This window comes from Sinohyriopsis cumingii, chromosome 3, assembly GCF_028554795.1.
Source record: "Sinohyriopsis cumingii isolate HCF-2022 chromosome 3, ASM2855479v2, whole genome shotgun sequence".
Lineage (NCBI taxonomy): Eukaryota > Metazoa > Mollusca > Bivalvia > Unionida > Unionidae > Sinohyriopsis > Sinohyriopsis cumingii.
The window spans coordinates 116,055,679-116,073,430 of NC_142963.1; the positions used below are offsets into that span (position 1 = coordinate 116,055,679).

The following is a 17,752-nucleotide window of genomic DNA, read 5'->3' on the forward strand; positions in this document are numbered from 1 at the left end:
TGCGTAGAAAGTAACAATGACATTGTTATAACACGTGCCACATGCACACATAATTTTCAAAAAAAAAAAAAGGAAGGAATATTCCTAGTTTAACCGCAACAACTGTATTAAAATAATGATCATAACAGTATATCAATGGCAAGACCCGCTATGACATTCTACCCCATATCACAGTATAAAGAATCGATCAATGAATCTTGGCTAGCGAAGATAGAGCTATGTATTCTATTGCAGTTAAAAGGCTAATGAGAAAACGTCGATGTACATAAAAGTGAATGTTTCTTTGGTTAAATACGCGGATCTGATGTTAGAAAGGAAGTAAATTGGAATTATAAGGATTAAATGATCATGGTTGGGTATTTATCGATGTGTAAATTTTACCTCATCACTCACAAAGTTTACATAAAGTCCTTTGGACTTTATTTACTTTTTGAGTGATTAGGTAAAATTTACACATCAATAAATGCCTATTAACCATGATCATTTAATCCTATAATACATTCATCAATTCTACATTGAAAAGCATTTATAATTTCTTATCAATCCTTAAGAGAAACTGGTAATTTTTCAGATGTCCTATTGTCTACCATTTATTCTCCTCAAAAACTAAAAAACAAATCCAAATTAACATTCCATGTTGAAAATCAACTGAACAAAACCAATACTAATTAATATAAATTGCTACCTATTTTTGAATGTTTAAGGAGCACACATGCACATATACATGCATACACACACATTTGTAACAGTAATGCAGATATGTACATGCAAATGCAGATAAACAAAAACATGCAGAAAAAAAAAAAATTAGCTTGAACAAAACATTTGCCTATTAAGATTTCTTCCTAACAGTTGCAATTAAGTTGCCATGGTGGTACAAATGGCTGTGTTCTCAAGTTAGCCTGCTGAGTTCCTGTAGGTCCTGACGGAAACAAATTAAGGTGGATTTCACTGTGCCACATACACAGATTCCATTAGATTCCAATATCCATAACTGTGATTAAAAATAATACAGTGGTGTGGCATATTCTGTCAGAGGAATTGGTCAATTGGGTTAAAAAAAACTTCCAGATGTTGACAGCAATGGCAGCTGATTATCAAACGTCGCTATCATTGCAATAGCTTGACTGACTATCCAATCACCTAATTTTAATGGTGGACTGACCACTATACACTGACCACTTTGATGACAACTCCACATCATTAAGATCATTAAATGCTATACAACCGTCTGAATCAAACTGTTCTAATTCAGACACCCAATCTTGCAACGGTGCAACACAGTCAGTCTCTTCGATATCAAAGTCTGAAATGCTGCACTTTTAGATTAGGATTCCATTTTGACTTTCTGGCATTCAAGATCTGCTTTCCACGATGTCATTATGACGTAGCACCAAACCAATCAACATCAAGCTCAGGAAAAATAATTTTTGCAATTAATTCTGCTAATTACCATAGCTCAACCCACTCTCTATATGTCATACTTGTTCTTTCTTGTTATTTTGAAGGGACAAATGACAACACCATGTTTGAAATTTTGCTTGTAATAACCTTTAATATGCCCATGTAATCAATCAACCAAGTGAGAACATGAATAACGGCAGAAAACTTGTTGTTGTGATGAGATTGCACTGTGTTTGAAATGAAAACATTTTCAAGCTCTAAATATATAACATTAAAACTCTCATGTTTAATTATTGTTGATAATACCCTCACTATTTGTCAACAATGAACTGAAGAATTCAAGTCAATATATGAAAGAACTGGATCCATCTTTCCAAATGAATTACTACACAGCCAAGAGAAAAAAATGGCACCACACATTTCATGTGGGTGCATATATTTTTTTAGAAAAAGGGACTTTCTTAATATGACCACTCACCCTTTTTACCTTCATTACATCAATCTATGGATTGGATTGCAGAGTTATGGTTTTAATCTTTGTCTATGTACTTGAAATATTGTTGCCTATTGGTCAGATAATTGTAAAATTGTTGCCTATTGGGTCAGATAATATTTGCTGCTTTATTCATATTTTTACAAAAATGAGCAATGTAAGAAAACAACCTTGACCTTATCACACAATATTTGACTGTTTTCTACAAAATGTATATTTTTCTTAATGTATGTACCAAATGACTTGACTTAAAAAAACATTTAGTGAAACAAAAAGTTACTTCTAGACACTGTGATGGCTGTCTTTATTACCCTTTGATAGGCTGGCTTACAGTTTTAAAGTGATATTATGATGAAAATAATGCAAACACAGCAGTTAAAAGCTTCAGGAAATATTTGTAAAAAGTACTCTAATTCTGTTCTCACACTGGTGTTCACATAATGGTGTTTGAAGTTTCAAAACACAATTCATAAAAAGAAAACAAATTACAACTTGCAGAAATTCGGTAGTGATAACAAATGATAACATGTGGGTGAAAGGGTTAAAACTTTAAAAAATAAAAAATAAAAAAACGAGCTGGCACCCATGCAAACATCAACTATTTCAAATTCATTATAAACACTTATAAAGTATATTAACCTTTGCCTTCATTCCTCTTTTTGCTGAGTTAGGAGTGAACAGACTGTCCTCTCCACTGCTGCTACTTTTGGCATATCTGCTTAAAAAAAATAATAAAAAATTAGTCATTTTTCACACTTTTTTCAATACAGGCATAAATACAGAACCAAGGCTCTTGATAACCAACTGATCAGCACATTTTGCACCATTTCAGTAAAAACATGTTAAGAAATTTTTAAAGGTATTTTGATTATGTAAACTATTTTAAGCATTTATTGTGCTTTCAAACATACTGTGCCTGTCACAAGCCCACATTTTATGCAGTTTTCACCAGGATATATGTTTGCCCCCACCCACCCACCCACAAAATAGGTATATGAATATTGGACAGTTGATTTACTTTTCACTGTGATGAAAACTTAACATTCTTCAACGTTAACAAGTAAGTCTGAGCCAATGTAAACTTGACCACTTGTCACTAAGACAAGCTGATACTGGAAGCCATAGTGGTTCTTATATTAGCATGCCAGACTCACAACCAAAAGGGTAGGTCTGGATCACTTCAGCCTGCGTCATTTGCCATGGTGTATCATTGTGCAAGACAGCAAATTCCAACTCACTCAGTACTAAATGACCTACTAATGTTCCTGTTCTTCTGATGAATCACAATAGTATAATCCAAAAATGTTCTCGTCTGAATTCACTATAATTCCAAATTAATGCTCAGTCCAAGAACATAATAAATCTGAACACAACGAGACTGATTCAGCTTCATGATGTTATCGCAAGAAAATTTATTTTCTCATGTGAACAACATTATATAAAAAAGCTATGATGCAAATACTGAACCAGGCTGAGGGTCAAAATAAGATTTCTAGAACATTCTAAATTGTCAGTAAGACAATGTCTATTACTAAGATTATAATAAAGAACATGGGATATATCAGGTACAACCGGTTTTTCCATCAGGGAATTCCAATGTCCTAGGCTTGGTCTAAAATAAATGTTTACTTTCATTGGTAATGATCCTAATACATAACATATACCCTCATCAAATTTCATGAATATTGGTATAACAGGATGTATAATGGGTGTTAAAAACCGTTTTGGTTAACACATTAACCCCTAGCGACGACTTTACGGGGCAGGAGGTAGTAGCCTACTGTTGAGCTCTGTAGCGTCATGGTCATGCATGATACACTAAAGTGGGTGGTATTATAGAAAGGTAGACAGATGTAGCTCTAAAATGATACCAAATAATCTGGAATATCTAGTTGTACTACAAAATACAGATAGATAAACCTAATTTTTTGGACCCGACTTTTTTTTAACCCAAAATTCACCTGTCCGATTTTTAGACTTTTTGGTCTGAGATCTAAAGCAAACCGGTTTGAACTGCAAACAGATGGATGAGCCTTTGCAAAAAGTAGGATAAGATGGGCATTTGGAATAAAGAGTGGTCTCCATAATAGCTCCGTTTAGCAAAAAAAAACTAGGCAGTATGTTATTGAAAGAAAACCGGGAATTTGGTGTTTTCATGTCTGTTCAGAAATAGCTTTCAAAATATGTTTCCTACTCGATTTTCAGAGCAAAATGACAAAAAGCTCCAGGGGTTAACATGCTGAGTTGTTGTTATGGGTTTAATGCCCTTTTTCCAGCATATGACAGGCTAGCATATTTGGTGGAGAAAGAATGCAGGAAAATCATAAAAAGAACAACTGAATCACAGGAACCTGCTGGCAAGCTTTCTCACACATCCCATATTGGCAAAGCCTAAGACTCAAACTGAGAAAGGTGAGATGTGAATGATCATTAAAGACACATGCCTTAGACCTCTTGACCATCTGGGGCCCCTTTAGTTAACAGTTAATGCAATTTTTTTTGTAAGCATGTACAATATGAACAATAGGTCACCATGACCTTATTTTATTGTAAGAATGTAGTACTAATAGAGTGCAGACAATTATCTTGTTTAATGACTCTAGTATGAACACAGCTTGAGAAATAAACAAAACACAACATTCAACAAGAAAAAACGAAACATGGGGCACTGTAATATATTTTTTGGAATATGGGAGTAGTACTCATCAAAATGCATACCCTCAGCAAGTTTCATGAATACTGGCATAACATTTTACGTACTAGTTACAAAAAAAACCTATTTAGTTTAACTCTAAAACTTAACATAAGCTAGTGAAATGTGAAATTGTTGATCACAGTGTCTTTTTGTGCTAAGGGTCTGGTACTAATAGAGATACACAGAATCATCTAGTTTGATAATTCTAGCATGAAATGAATTGGAGAAATAAGCACCAAACACCAAATTTACAAAACGCCACTGAAGTATAAAAGGTAAGTCCCAGTGACCTATCATTTTGATGAGAGTGTAGAATCCAAACAAAATGCATCCCCTTGCAAATTTTTATGAATCTAGGTATAACAGTACTTATACAGGATGCAAAAAAACGTTTGGTTTTGAGCTAAATGCAAGCCAGTGAAATATGAAGTGTGGGCCACAGTACCGTCCTTCATGAATTTAGTACTAGTAAAGAAACATGCAATCATCTAGTTTGGTAATTCTAGCATGAACAGAGCTTCAGCAAGAAACCTGAACCACAGAATCTAACCATAGACAGTGATGAATGAAATACAGGTCACTGACCAACTTTTTGATGAAGGTTTAGTATTGGCCAAGATGCATCCCATCATATAGTTCGATGATTCCTGCAATAACAGTATTTAAATGAAAGCTAAATGAAAAAAAAAATTAATAATATACAACTAATGTACCCATATGTATGATACATGTACAATGGCAGCCCGCATCAACTGCATCCCTACTGGCTACAGTAGGTGCTATCAAACCCATTCCAACTTCTTGCCAAGGACATACAAAGAACGAATCAGTGACTATCAGAGCATCTGCTGGGACAACAGCTTGCCTTTTATTTACCATATATATCGGGACACAATAAAATAATTTTTTCTTGTTCCAAGACTTAAGAAACGAAATAATTTATAATTTTGTTGAATTTGTGGCCCCCCACTGCACCATACAATAAAATTGATAAACAAAACACTTATTTGAGAAACTAACATTGCATTGTTATCATTTATTCCATTCATTTTTTCATCAAGCGAAATTTATTAAAGAAAAAAATATGTCCAAAAACTCCGTACATGTAGCAGATGCAGGCTGGTGTATGCATCCTTACTGTAGTGTGTATCGCCTATGTCAGAAAAGAAAATTGCAAATGAGACAGGAATATCACTTGATTGCTTGAAGGCACCTGCCATTCACGCATGATATAAGGTGCAAAATGACCAAGACTGTATTATATCAAGGTAAACTATACGATAGTATCTAGCACCCAAAAAAAATTTATTATTTGAAATCTCATTCAATGTGAGTGCAAATATTTTTTTCGCTAGCATGGCTTACAAAAGTATCATTAAAGCAAGTTATTGCTGTTTCCAATTACCCAATGAACATCAATGAACGTTTGTATCAATTATGATTACAGATAAACAAAAAGAAGCGATGAATAAACAAAACTGGCAGCGAGCAATAAACTCACTGCTTAAACTTAATGACAGGATATCAAATGCAAAGATTATTTTATTACAAAGCAAGCCAACCCTGGAAACTGGCTTTGAATTCTTTTAAGTGTGCCAATTTCTTTTTATATGAAGTCAGTCGATATAAGGAAGACAATATTGGTTCCTTTGGATTCTTTCAAGTGTACTGATTTCTTTTTTTTTGTACCTGTATTAACAGGAATTTTGAAAATAAATTGAAACAATGGAACAGTTTTGAAAGCAACACCATCTAGTGCATCATGAATGCATGTCGATATAAGGCTGGACAGTAAATCAGTTTTCAATGTTTCATCTAAATGTTCCCTATACATAGTGTATAGTGTTTTATTTTTCGACAACAAGAAGTATTTACTTCATCTTGTGGGGATAAATGTATGTCATTTCCGGTTGGCATCCTCTATAGGTGGGAAATCATAACTAAGGGGAATTAACAGTTTTGCATACTTCTATTTTGAGTAATTATTATTTCTTCTTTAAACTTTATAATTTTTTTTAATTCTTTTTGTGCGAGTGTAACTAATTTTAATCCTGTAATGAAAAACTGATGTAAAATACAAATGTTAGAGTATGGCCAGTGACCTTTAAATTTTCATCTAAATAAAATTTTAAAAAAACAGTGAACATTGCAGGAAACAAATAATTTGCATGATTTTTCCACCACTGGTTTTGAGAAGCTGCATAACTATCAATTTTTTTGTGAGAAACCTGCAATCCTTCAGCCTGGCAGCATCTCTGAATACTTGCAACTCACCTTCATTCCTGCTAATGAAAAATGTGACTCAAGTTTACACACATATATTTCACGTCTTTGAGATCAATATAAAAGAAAACTGAACAACTTTCTTTTCAGTGCCTTGCTTATCCATTAGTTGGCCATCCCTGACCTAAAACATATCCATATTTTATGTGTATCTGAGTTTACTATTTTACAATTCACGTTATAGTTAATCCTGTGTCTAAGCAGTCACTGAACTATAAGCTTTCCATGTGGGATTTACATTTAGCCATTACACCTCAAGCCAATGTAGAATGAAACAACTGAGACTGGTTTAATTATTTAAGCTTGCCATATTCCTACCACATGCTCTATAGCATATGTCCATTTCTTCAATGGACCAATTAGAAAGCATAAATAGATCAGAGGCATTCAGTGTGTGAAGCCAAAGATGAAAGAAACTGCAACCAAATGTTGATTTATTAAGCAAAGACAACATTTGCCAGTCTTGTTTCTTGAAAGGTCCACCCTGACAGCTAGTGGCAAGGACTGTGATTACTTAATCAAATAATGAGTAGCCGATACATCTGGGTTAGTTTGACCTCTTATTGATAGCAATCAGCTAACATTCAACTATAGTCTTCAATAGAGATATTTCAAGCACCTGCTATAGGCACCCAGAGGTACAATGTACAGATTAAATGTTTGTTGCTGGACAATACACAAAATTCCATTATAATTTTTTTAGATGATCATTTATTATTTACATTGTTCAGATGCACGACCGTTCGAGTCTCGGATTCAGCCAATATGGGTATGTGAGAAAGCTTGCCAGTAGCTTCTCGAGGGTCAGTGGTTCTTTCCGGGATTTCCCAGGTTCTTCCTCCACCATTAATACTGGCCGCCATATATAGCCTATCGTGTGCTGAAAAATGGCGTTAAACCCTACAACAACAACAACAGATGCACGACCAGGCTTTAACACTGGTAAAATATGTTGCCTGGCATAAATGTTTAATTGTCCTGGGCTCTCAGGTTATGTGTTTTTCTAATCCTAAATTGCCATGTATAACTGAATATTTTGTGTTTTGAAAACATTAATGAATGCCTTCTCCAAAGACAGATACAAGTCTGTGGTCCAAATAGGAATTTGTTTTAGAAGTTAGGGGAAAAGGCGCACTTTTACAGAAACAATTTCTTTTTTTGCAATACAAGGATTTGATGCCAATAGTGAAATTTCAAAGTGGAATAAATAGACAATAACACAGATTAAAGTTGGGATTATGATGATCTGGAGAAAAGTAGAGGGAATGGTTCTTGAAGAGAAAGGGAGAGGGGCTAAGACCTGGGCTATAAATAAATGGAAGTCTACTAGCCTGAGGCTAGTAAATGTGCTGAGCAAAGCAGAGATGGTGCTGGCTTTAAAAAAGTTGTCGCCCCAAAAATCACCGACCTCAATTTTTTGTTGCCAATTTTGAAACAATGTCGCCATTTTCATAATCCAGTACTATCCGTTTATCTCAAAATCCTTTGGACCAAGGTAATATTGTCGAGATAAGCGATGTTTAGATGGGGAGGGGGGCTAAAAATAAATTGAAATTTTGCATATAAGTGACATTTTTAAGAGATGACCTGTCATCAGTGACTAGGGTGTATGCGATGGTAAAGTTTCAGAAGGACTATATTTCTCCTAATACTAGTCCTTCCAGCTACAAACAAATTTATGGTAAATCCAAGACCTTTAAGAGGGCTACGAGGACACTGAGGGCAAGGATGGATTACCACAATATTTCTATATGGCAGAATCACTACAAGTGAGATAACTCTGCACAAGGTCAGAGGTCATCCAGGGTATTATACTCCGTTCATTAAAATGTCAGAAAATTATATAGTCACTAAAAATGCATGAATTTTGTCTCAATCTACAGTAGCTCTTCAATCTGTAAATAGCAACACTTCTTGCAGTGATGGGTGAAGTGTCAATTCATTATCTGGTTACTAAAGAGTGCTACACTTGAATATGGGCTAAAAAATGTCATGTTTCTCCCACACTCTCCATTGCAATTTATATTTTCATAGGAAGACAAATTGTTTTTTTTCCCTCTTACATTAGAAATATATGGGGATTATTACCACAGTACTCAGATTCGTTTAGGGAATTCCAAGTGTTAAACTTTAGATTAAAGAAGAAGAAAAAGCTCTGAAACTGCCATGGCAGGCAAAACAATGTTGCATCATCCAACTGGCACTGCTGATCAACATGCTAAACTGTTTTGAAGATCGTGAAGTTGTGGGAAACTGACGAACAATGCATAATGTCCTAAATCAATTTTTGCCACAAGTCTATGCTGGTTACAAGCAATGTTACATGTGAAGGTAAGAATGTAATTATTAAGGAATGTAACTTTATTCAAACTAACATTGATGAAAGAAAACCCATAAAAGTCACGGAGCTCTCTGATAATATACACTGAAAATTATATCCAAATATTTTGAATTGTTCATGAACTATGCTAGCTAGAAGGTTTTGCTGTAGGGATGTAATACTGATGAAAATGGGCAACAACTCTGTCAAAATTGTACCTGAAAAGATAAGACCTTCACAAGATGCATCTACATGTATGGGCAATTCACATACCAAATGCATTCAACTATATGAAAGGGTTTCAAATCTATGCTGCTAACAAGAAAATGTGAGTAGATGTAGACTGAGAAGTGATAACTAGTGGGCTCCTACATCTCGATGCAGCACCCTACAAATGTTACCTTTAGTAGTAGCATTACAAAATAAAGAAACCTAGTACATAGATATGTATCAAGGTAATATTTTGAATCACACAAGCACAACTAAATGTAAAATACCTTTTGAGTTTAATCTTGATTGGAGTTTTCTTTTCCTCATCCATTTGAAACCCAGTGACCATGTACCTTTTTCGTAAAGATTGTCGCCTCTCACTAATTTCATCTTCTAGATTATCAGGTTTAACCTGTTCACACCCTGCCATTTCAACATCCACAGTTTCTATATCAACAACTTCAGCCACATCAATACTGTCATCATCTTTTGATGCCAATGGCTTCCTGCCTCTTCTGGACCGTCTTGGTGTACTAGCTTTAACATCTACTGTTTGTACAAAAGACATTTCTTTTAAACTGTCAATATCTTGCTCACATTTCACAGCTGAAGGTTTCCTTCCTCTCCCAGAAATTCCAGGTGTGCTTGTCTTCATGCCAGTCTTGTCTTTCTTGAAGACTTTGCTACTTTGAGCCAGATTTTCCTCGTCTTGATTATCGTTAGCATCAGTTTCACTTTTAACTCCAACTTTCTTCCCAAGAGACTTTTCAGGACCTTCATGTTTACTGGATGAAGTCTTTCCTTCAGGATTTTTCTTTTTGTTAGGAGTCTGGCTTTCACATTTATGTTTCTTTGCTGGGGTCATATCTCTTTTTCTATCTGTTCCCATTTGCGTGTTCCTGTCTTTTTCAGATTCTTCCTCACCATCATGAGGCTTTCTTACCCGTGTGGTATGAGTACTACTTGGTTTTGTGAGTGTTAGTCCTGATTTGCCAAAGCACAAAGTTGGTTGAGATGTCTTTTCTGGTATCAAAGGTTTGGGAGAACTTTTCAAGAAAGTAATTTTTCTTTCATTTTCACCCTTTTGTACTTCAGACAAATTCTCTGTTGAAGAATCCTCTTTCTCTTTAATCTTCGTTGTATTATCTGTATTTTCGCTTTTACCTTGTGCTCTGGTATCATCTGAATGAGATTTGTCCAAATCTGCAGTCTTTTTACCTGGTTCAATTTCATCATTGCTAATAATCTCAGTACTCAAAAATTCAATTCTATCATCTTTTTGTCTTCTTCTCCCTCTTTTCTGTGGAACAATTTCAACAGCTGTCATATTGCTCTTACAATCATATGTTTGATCAATGCTTGTCACCTCTATCTTTGGTGGAGAGGGTTCAGGGTGTACAACTGCCTTTACTGTCAAACTATTTGCCTCTTCATTCCTTTTGAGAGGTGTTGATGACTTTGTGAAAAATTTTGCAATGCCTATAGACCTAGTTTTGGAATTGGGATCTGTTTTGTTATTGTCCTTCTCCAGCACTAGACTCATCTCAGTTTCCTTTGTTTCTGAAGTTGAATTCTTAGTAGTTTTCTCATTTTTCATGATATCGACCTTTGTTAATAATGTAGAATTATTATCTTCATCCTGCCCCTGCTTTGATTCCTGATCTAAGCAGGTGATACTATCTAAATACTCACTAAATGAGAGCTGCATCACATTCCCTTCTTCAATACTTACTACTTCATTATCAGTTTTCTTTTTTTCCCTACCTGTGTTTTTCTTGCTAACTATGTGTTCAGCTTTGCTGGAATTGGATTCCTGTTCTTTATTAACATGTTTCAACCTGACAGATGTCGATTCTTCTGCCAATATCTCTGTATAAGTTTCCCTATTTGTAGCCGAATTATCTGAACAACTTTCTGAATATTTTGGCTGTCTCTTTTTCTTCCCTTTATTTTTCTCACTCTCTCCATCTTTCTGAATCTCTTTCAAGAGATTTAACATATCCTTGCCTTTCAGATTTTTCTTACTTGATCCAATGGAAACAGAATCAGTTTTTCTGTGTCTAACAGGTGTTGATGATAATAAAACCAACTGATCTCCATTTTCCCCTCTGCAATCTGGCAGACTAATATCAGAGTTACTGAGGTCAATCATTTTGTCCTCATCTTGTTCCTCTTCAGAGTTAAAATTACTCTTACCTTCCTTTATGTGTAATTCACTGGAACTCACCAAACCTTGCACAATTTTCCCTTTTTCTACTTTAGAACCATTACCTGAAACTTGACTGAGCTTTTCTTTGGCAGTTGCATCCAAAGTATCATTAAAACTAGCATCTGATAAACAAATTATAGAATCCTCACTTGCTTTTGATTTGTCATCACTTACATTCAAAATTACTATTTCTTGCTGACTAGATTCTATACCAAGCTCAGGTTTTTTCTCATCAGAACTGTCCACTTTCCTATCCATCTTTGTCAATTTTCGTTTCTTGCCTCTGTCGCCTTTCTTTTCCTTCCTGGATGTTTTCTTTTCCACTTCAATCTTTGTTATATCTTCATCTATATCATCAGCCTTTCTCTTTTTTCGGGCCATATCCAAGAAGTTATCTTTACACACATCAACATGAATATTTTCAATCTGACCATTTTCTTTAATGGGCTGAATACACAATGGTTTAGATCCACCTTCTTCGATTCCTTTAGGAGAAGCCTTGAAGAAGTCCAAAATCGACTTTTTGGTCAGGGACCCATCCTCACCAGGCTTTTTCCCCTTCTTTACTGACTGAAAATAAACAGATTTGTCAAAATAAAATAGATCCACGTAGAAAAAGTAATCACCAATATATGAAGTAACTTTTACAATAAAGACTTCAGGGTAACTTTCCTGCTTCTACAAATAATTTAGTACAAATGTCCACTGGTACCATCCTGTCTAAATAGTGCCAATTAAAAGTTCCAAAATTGTGAAAACAACTGAAAATATTTCCAGACGTGTAGCACAGTATACACTATCTGGAGATGGGAATCAACTGAATTTTTGTTGTTGTTGTTGTTGTTGTGGGGTTTAACACCATTTTTCAGCACACGATAGGCTATGCATGGCAGCCAGTATTAATGGTGGAGGAAGAACCTGGGAAAGCCACAGGAAAAACCACCAACCCACGAGAAGCTACTGGCAAGCTTTCTCACATACCCACATTGGCCGAATCCTAGACTCAAACCCACGCAGACAGGTGAGATGGCAGTGATCCATAATGGAGAGCGCTTTAGACCACTTGGGGGCCCGGAATCAACTGAAATTTAAAGATCAATAAATAGTTCATTATGATGAAATCAACCATCAATTTTAATCAGTTGATCTAAATTACTTTTTGTTTTCCATGGCAAATATTGCTGTTGCATACAAAATAATTTTAATTTGTTTGTATCCTCAAAAGTCAAATGGTTTATTGTTAAATTTGTGTGCTATTTTGTTAAAGCTTGGGATGTACTGAACAATGGAAGGCTATATATATTAACTAGAAACTGTCATTCAAATATTAAGTTTGCCTGTCAAATTTCATCTTAAAAAATTAAAAAATGAAATTTTTCTTGTAAATAAGAACACTTATCTGATAACAGTAAAAACAAATTAAATCCAGCCCTTGTGGGAAGGCTATAAAAATATGTCTTTCCCACCTATGTAAAAATATAGCAGACCCAGGTCAAATGACTTTAAATAAACTTCTTGTTTCGACTCTTGTCCCAAAAGTGTCTATTCCCATTCTTCATGCTGTGCTCAAGAACCCTAATACCAACAGATTCATGGTGTGACCATCTACATGAATTCTTCAAAATTCTTCACATAATGTTCAAGTGAAGGTTTAAAAGAACAAAATCAAAGTGCCACAGTTCATTCTTTTTTTTCCCTCTAAATTTCTGCCAGGATTAACTTAATCTTTTGAAGGCAACAGCAAAGTTACATAATGCCACAGTACAGTGGACCCATAAGAACTACAGAAGACAGAAGACTATCCACGCCATATGTCAAATGAATCAGCCAACAGCAACGGCATGAACAGAATGGATTAATATAGTAACTACTGTGGTTCTGATCATAAAACATGGTCACGGGTACCTTGATAATCTCCTTGGTTAGCTTAACTCTCAGTTATTCAAGAACCAGTACACATTCACAGAACCAGGGAATGATGTTAAGTAACACAGTAGCTTATTATAAAGGACAAATGAGCACTATTTATACATAACCATTGATATATGGCAATCAGATATAATCTTCTTCCCTCCCCTCTTCATAGGTCACATGCTTTGCTTTGTGAACAAAGTTAAAAGTTTTGTACCCATATATGCAGACAATATTCCTAAGAGATATATGAACAGGAAGCAAAATATTAATCAGGTTAGCAGTATCTTTCCGAAGTTTAAGATAAACGTAGATTTATTTTAGATCTAGTTTACTGACAAGCCTGATGGGCAACTTACATTAAATACAGGAAGGAGGATTATGGAATTCATTGAGGTCTTGGTGTTTGGTTATAAAATCTTAGTACTACAGGGTTCATTAGTGTTATAGCAGAATTCTCTCGAGACAAATTCGATCCAGCAACTTGTCAGAATATGCCGATTAAGCAACCACTTAAGCCAAGTGGCCAATTCTTGGCATATATTCTTGCTTCCCTGCCTTGACAAGGAGAAAGAGTTGACATCAGGCCCCACAAATGCTCTCCATGCTTTCAAAATCAATGGCTGGGAACCTATGGGATTTTCCTGGTAATGTCTAAAGTTAGATCAGGTAAAAAGTTGACCCAGGATTCATCCCACTTGACCGGAATGAGCAGAACAACATTGCAGGTCTGATCCCTTGTTTTCCAAATTATTTTCAGAATCTGAGCTTTTGGAAGAAAGTTGCATCCCCAAATCTCCTCTCAAACTGAAGAAAAGCCCCTGCCTAGACCTCGGGATCTAAAACCAGCGTAAAAGACGTAGTCAGCTTGTGTTTCCATTGGATGCAAAGAGATCTATTGAAATGGATGACCTCTGACAGTGCAAATATAATGAAAACTGATGGATGCAAAAGTAAACTTAGTGCGAAGAGTCAACTACACAATGTCTGCATAGGACATCCTGCCTGGGCAGTGACATGGTACAGTAAGCACAGCATGCAGAAAGCCAAAGACCAGGACACTATACTCTGTCTGGTGGCATTATTCTTCTTTCTTTGAGGAGGTAGTCAACCATCCTTACATCAGACCTGCTATCTGTAAAGAGATTTTCCCATCAAGACAAACAATATTTTTCCATAAACCTGACCAATTTTCAATAAGGTGTAATAAAATGTAATGTATTACTATTGCTGACATGGAAAACATGCACTTTATATATTTAGAAATCTTGTCTGATGCAAGCTTCTTGGACATTTCCAGACAATGCTGCAATGTAAAATCAAAACCATGCAGGGATTTTCCAAGGCCCTTATCAATCCATTTTCAATTCCAAAAATGTGTATATTTTCTAAATTTTAACCTGAAAATTTGCAACTCTGAAACAAGGTTGGAGATTCAGGTATCAAATAAAATAAAATTGTTGTGCTTGTATTTCTAAGCAAACTAAAGGGTAATCAATGATTACACAGCTTGCAGTCACAAAGCTTTTAGAAGTCTCCAGCCACTGTGACCATTACTCATCAGGCCAAAAATAAGTTCAAAGTGATATTTTCAAGTAATTGTTTGCCCCCTTTTAAAACTTTTGTACCTTTTAAAATTTAAGAGTATACTTTTTAACTGACACTATATACCCAGTATTGTGCAGATATACTGTTCAACCTGCCTACTATCAGCAGGCATAAAATACAAAACAATATAAAAAGAATATTCTTTTTTATGTTAGGAAATCTGAGGTACTATAATGTGTTCATAAAAACAAGAGGCTAACGTAACTATTATTCTGTTTAAAAATCAATGGTCTTAAAACCTGCTAAAGCCAGATTTTACCAGGTGAAAGTAACAGGCTTTGATGAACTTTTGTGTGAAACCAAGCAGTACAAGCATACAGTAGACAATGCAAAGTAATTATCACATGTTCAACTTCCCAAGAGGACTGGGTATGGAAGGTACCCTGAGTTTATTCCTAGTATTAATGTGATCAGGTCTTGTATTAAGAGGAGAAATAAAACTTCACTTACTTTTACATATGCATATAAATAAATCGTAAATGAATGCACAGCTGCTTGACCACTCCAACCAATCTACAATTATTTTGATTAATCAACACACCATTAAAAGTATCCCAACAAGAATCCAGCAACACAGGATACTCAAAGAGGGCATAAGGTACAGGATCTTTTTGAAGTTTATTTTACATCAAATATAGAACAGACCAATTATATCTTGCAAACAATGCTAACAAATACGAAAGTTTAAAGAGAGCTGCTTGTAATTGGCTTCAAAATAATGTGTTCCATTGCCTGAACACTGTAATAAGCAAAACAAAACAAGACTTCTCTTCATTGAATATGACCATGATATATAAAGAATGAAAAACTAGAGTACCATAAACAGTGTATTATGCATCCATCAAGTTATTTTGTGAAAACTATTTTTCTTTTCAGTCAAGACAATTTCACCCCACCCCACCTCAATGGCCTTACTCGACTTAAATTGAAGCCATCCAGAATGCTTGGTGATGGTTTGTGGTTATTGGATGGAAGTTATTTCCCTTTTTAAAGTCAATCTGACCATGACATTTCAATCTTGAAATCAATAGGCATCTTCCTCCTCCCGAATGCAAACCATCTATGATGTTTTGTTAAGGAAGAGGGTAAGAATTAAAGTTTTCTTCTCTACACCAAATGCAAGCTAATTACATAGTTTCATATGGTAGACAGCAGAGAACTAAAGTTAATGTGTGGAAAAAAGTCAGAATAAACATAACATCATGGCATAAAAAATTTCACTTTATGGCAGGTATTTAAAAAAAGCAAACATATGACAAAAATCTGGAGTGAAGTGCATGGTGATATAGCAGTTTTATTATTACCAATTTCAATATCAATACTGGATAGAAAGTTTCCAGCAATGATGCACACATGAACTTTAATTATGAATCATCGCATTTTCTCAACCAAAGCAGGAAATAAAGTAGTGTGGGGAATTGGAACAAATTTAATAATTATTGGTTTGTGCCAAGAATATGATGATTGATCAATTAATTTGTCCACATCATGTCTTGTCAAAATAAGAACAAATTCTAAAATTCTAATCCTGGACGAAGTCCACAGCTGGAATGAGCAATGATGAATTTAGCCCAAAAGTGAAGCTCAACCCAACTGATTAAATAAAACAGCACAATTGTTTCCTCACCCAGCCTATGAATTTGTTTAGTTTTCTTGAAAGGAATATAAATGGGTAGATTTCACAACAAAATTTTTAGAAGGATTCCTTATTTACCCTTCTGATAAACGACTGGCACATTAAAACCTGAACTGGAATTATAAAACAGAATTCCATGTCCTGAGTCAGTTGTTATAAATGTAAAAATCATTTTAGTTTCTCAAGAAACATATTTTTTGCTGATATTATTGTTGTAATGGGGTTTTACGCCATTTTTCAGCACATGATAGGCTATACATGGCAGCCATTATTAATGATGGAGGAAAAACCCGGGAAAACCCTGGAAAGAACCACCAACCCGCAAGAAGCTACCGGCAAGCTTTCTCGCACACCCACATTAGCCGAGCCCAAGACAGACAGAGGTGAGTTTGGCAGTGATCCATAATGCTGAGCGCATTAGACCACTCTGCCCTTTTGCTGAAGTAATTTTCTAGTGGCTACTTCATCATATTTAAGACCAGATGGCAACCAGTTGACAATTTTCACAAACACCAATTTTTACTTGCAAAATGTGACCATTTTTCTCATATCTCGGAGAACTGTTAATAACCTTAATACTCTGATATCCTGTCCAAGATCTGAAACCGGGAAAGAAAAATTACCTTTAAATTTTGTACATGTCCCATAATAAGACCCTTATCATGGAGCAGTTAATCGCTCAACAATTTAGTCCGAAAAATACCCCCAATCAATACCTTCTCATAGGTGATATACAAATTTTGTCCCTCTGTAATAGGTCAGAAGCCGTTAGGGGGAAAACACTGCATTACCCTCAACAGGGCACTAATTCAAACATGTCATGAAAATATAGAAAAAAAAAACAAATATTCAAAAATGTGGTCCCATTTTAAACAAAACAGAAACTTTTGCCAAAATCATTTGCAAATGTAGATTGTTTTCACCCGGTGATCTATCAACAGGAAGGATGAAAGTCTTTATGTCTCCTCAGTGAATGTGTACAT

The 17,752-nt window shown here is 35.2% G+C and overlaps 1 protein-coding gene across 5 annotated transcripts in view; it reads right to left on the reverse strand.

Moving 5' to 3' along the window:
* The window catches only part of LOC149803653 (uncharacterized), a 77,482-nt gene that overhangs the window by 56,141 nt on the left and 3,589 nt on the right, over positions 1-17,752 (reverse strand). For 2 of the 5 annotated variants that reach the window (XM_089953413.1, XM_089953415.1), the window contains exons 3-5: positions 12,596-12,695; positions 9,693-12,184; positions 2,537-2,615 (exon numbers count right to left, since the gene is read on the reverse strand). In XM_089953413.1, coding sequence (XP_089809539.1) covers positions 2,537-2,615; positions 9,693-12,184; positions 12,596-12,655 — 2,631 coding nt within the window. In that variant the 5' untranslated portion in view covers positions 12,656-12,695. The remainder of the gene's footprint in view (positions 1-2,536; positions 2,616-9,692; positions 12,185-12,595; positions 12,696-17,752) is intronic. The other 3 variants (XM_089953417.1, XM_089953418.1, XM_089953416.1) reach the window with 2 other exon arrangements.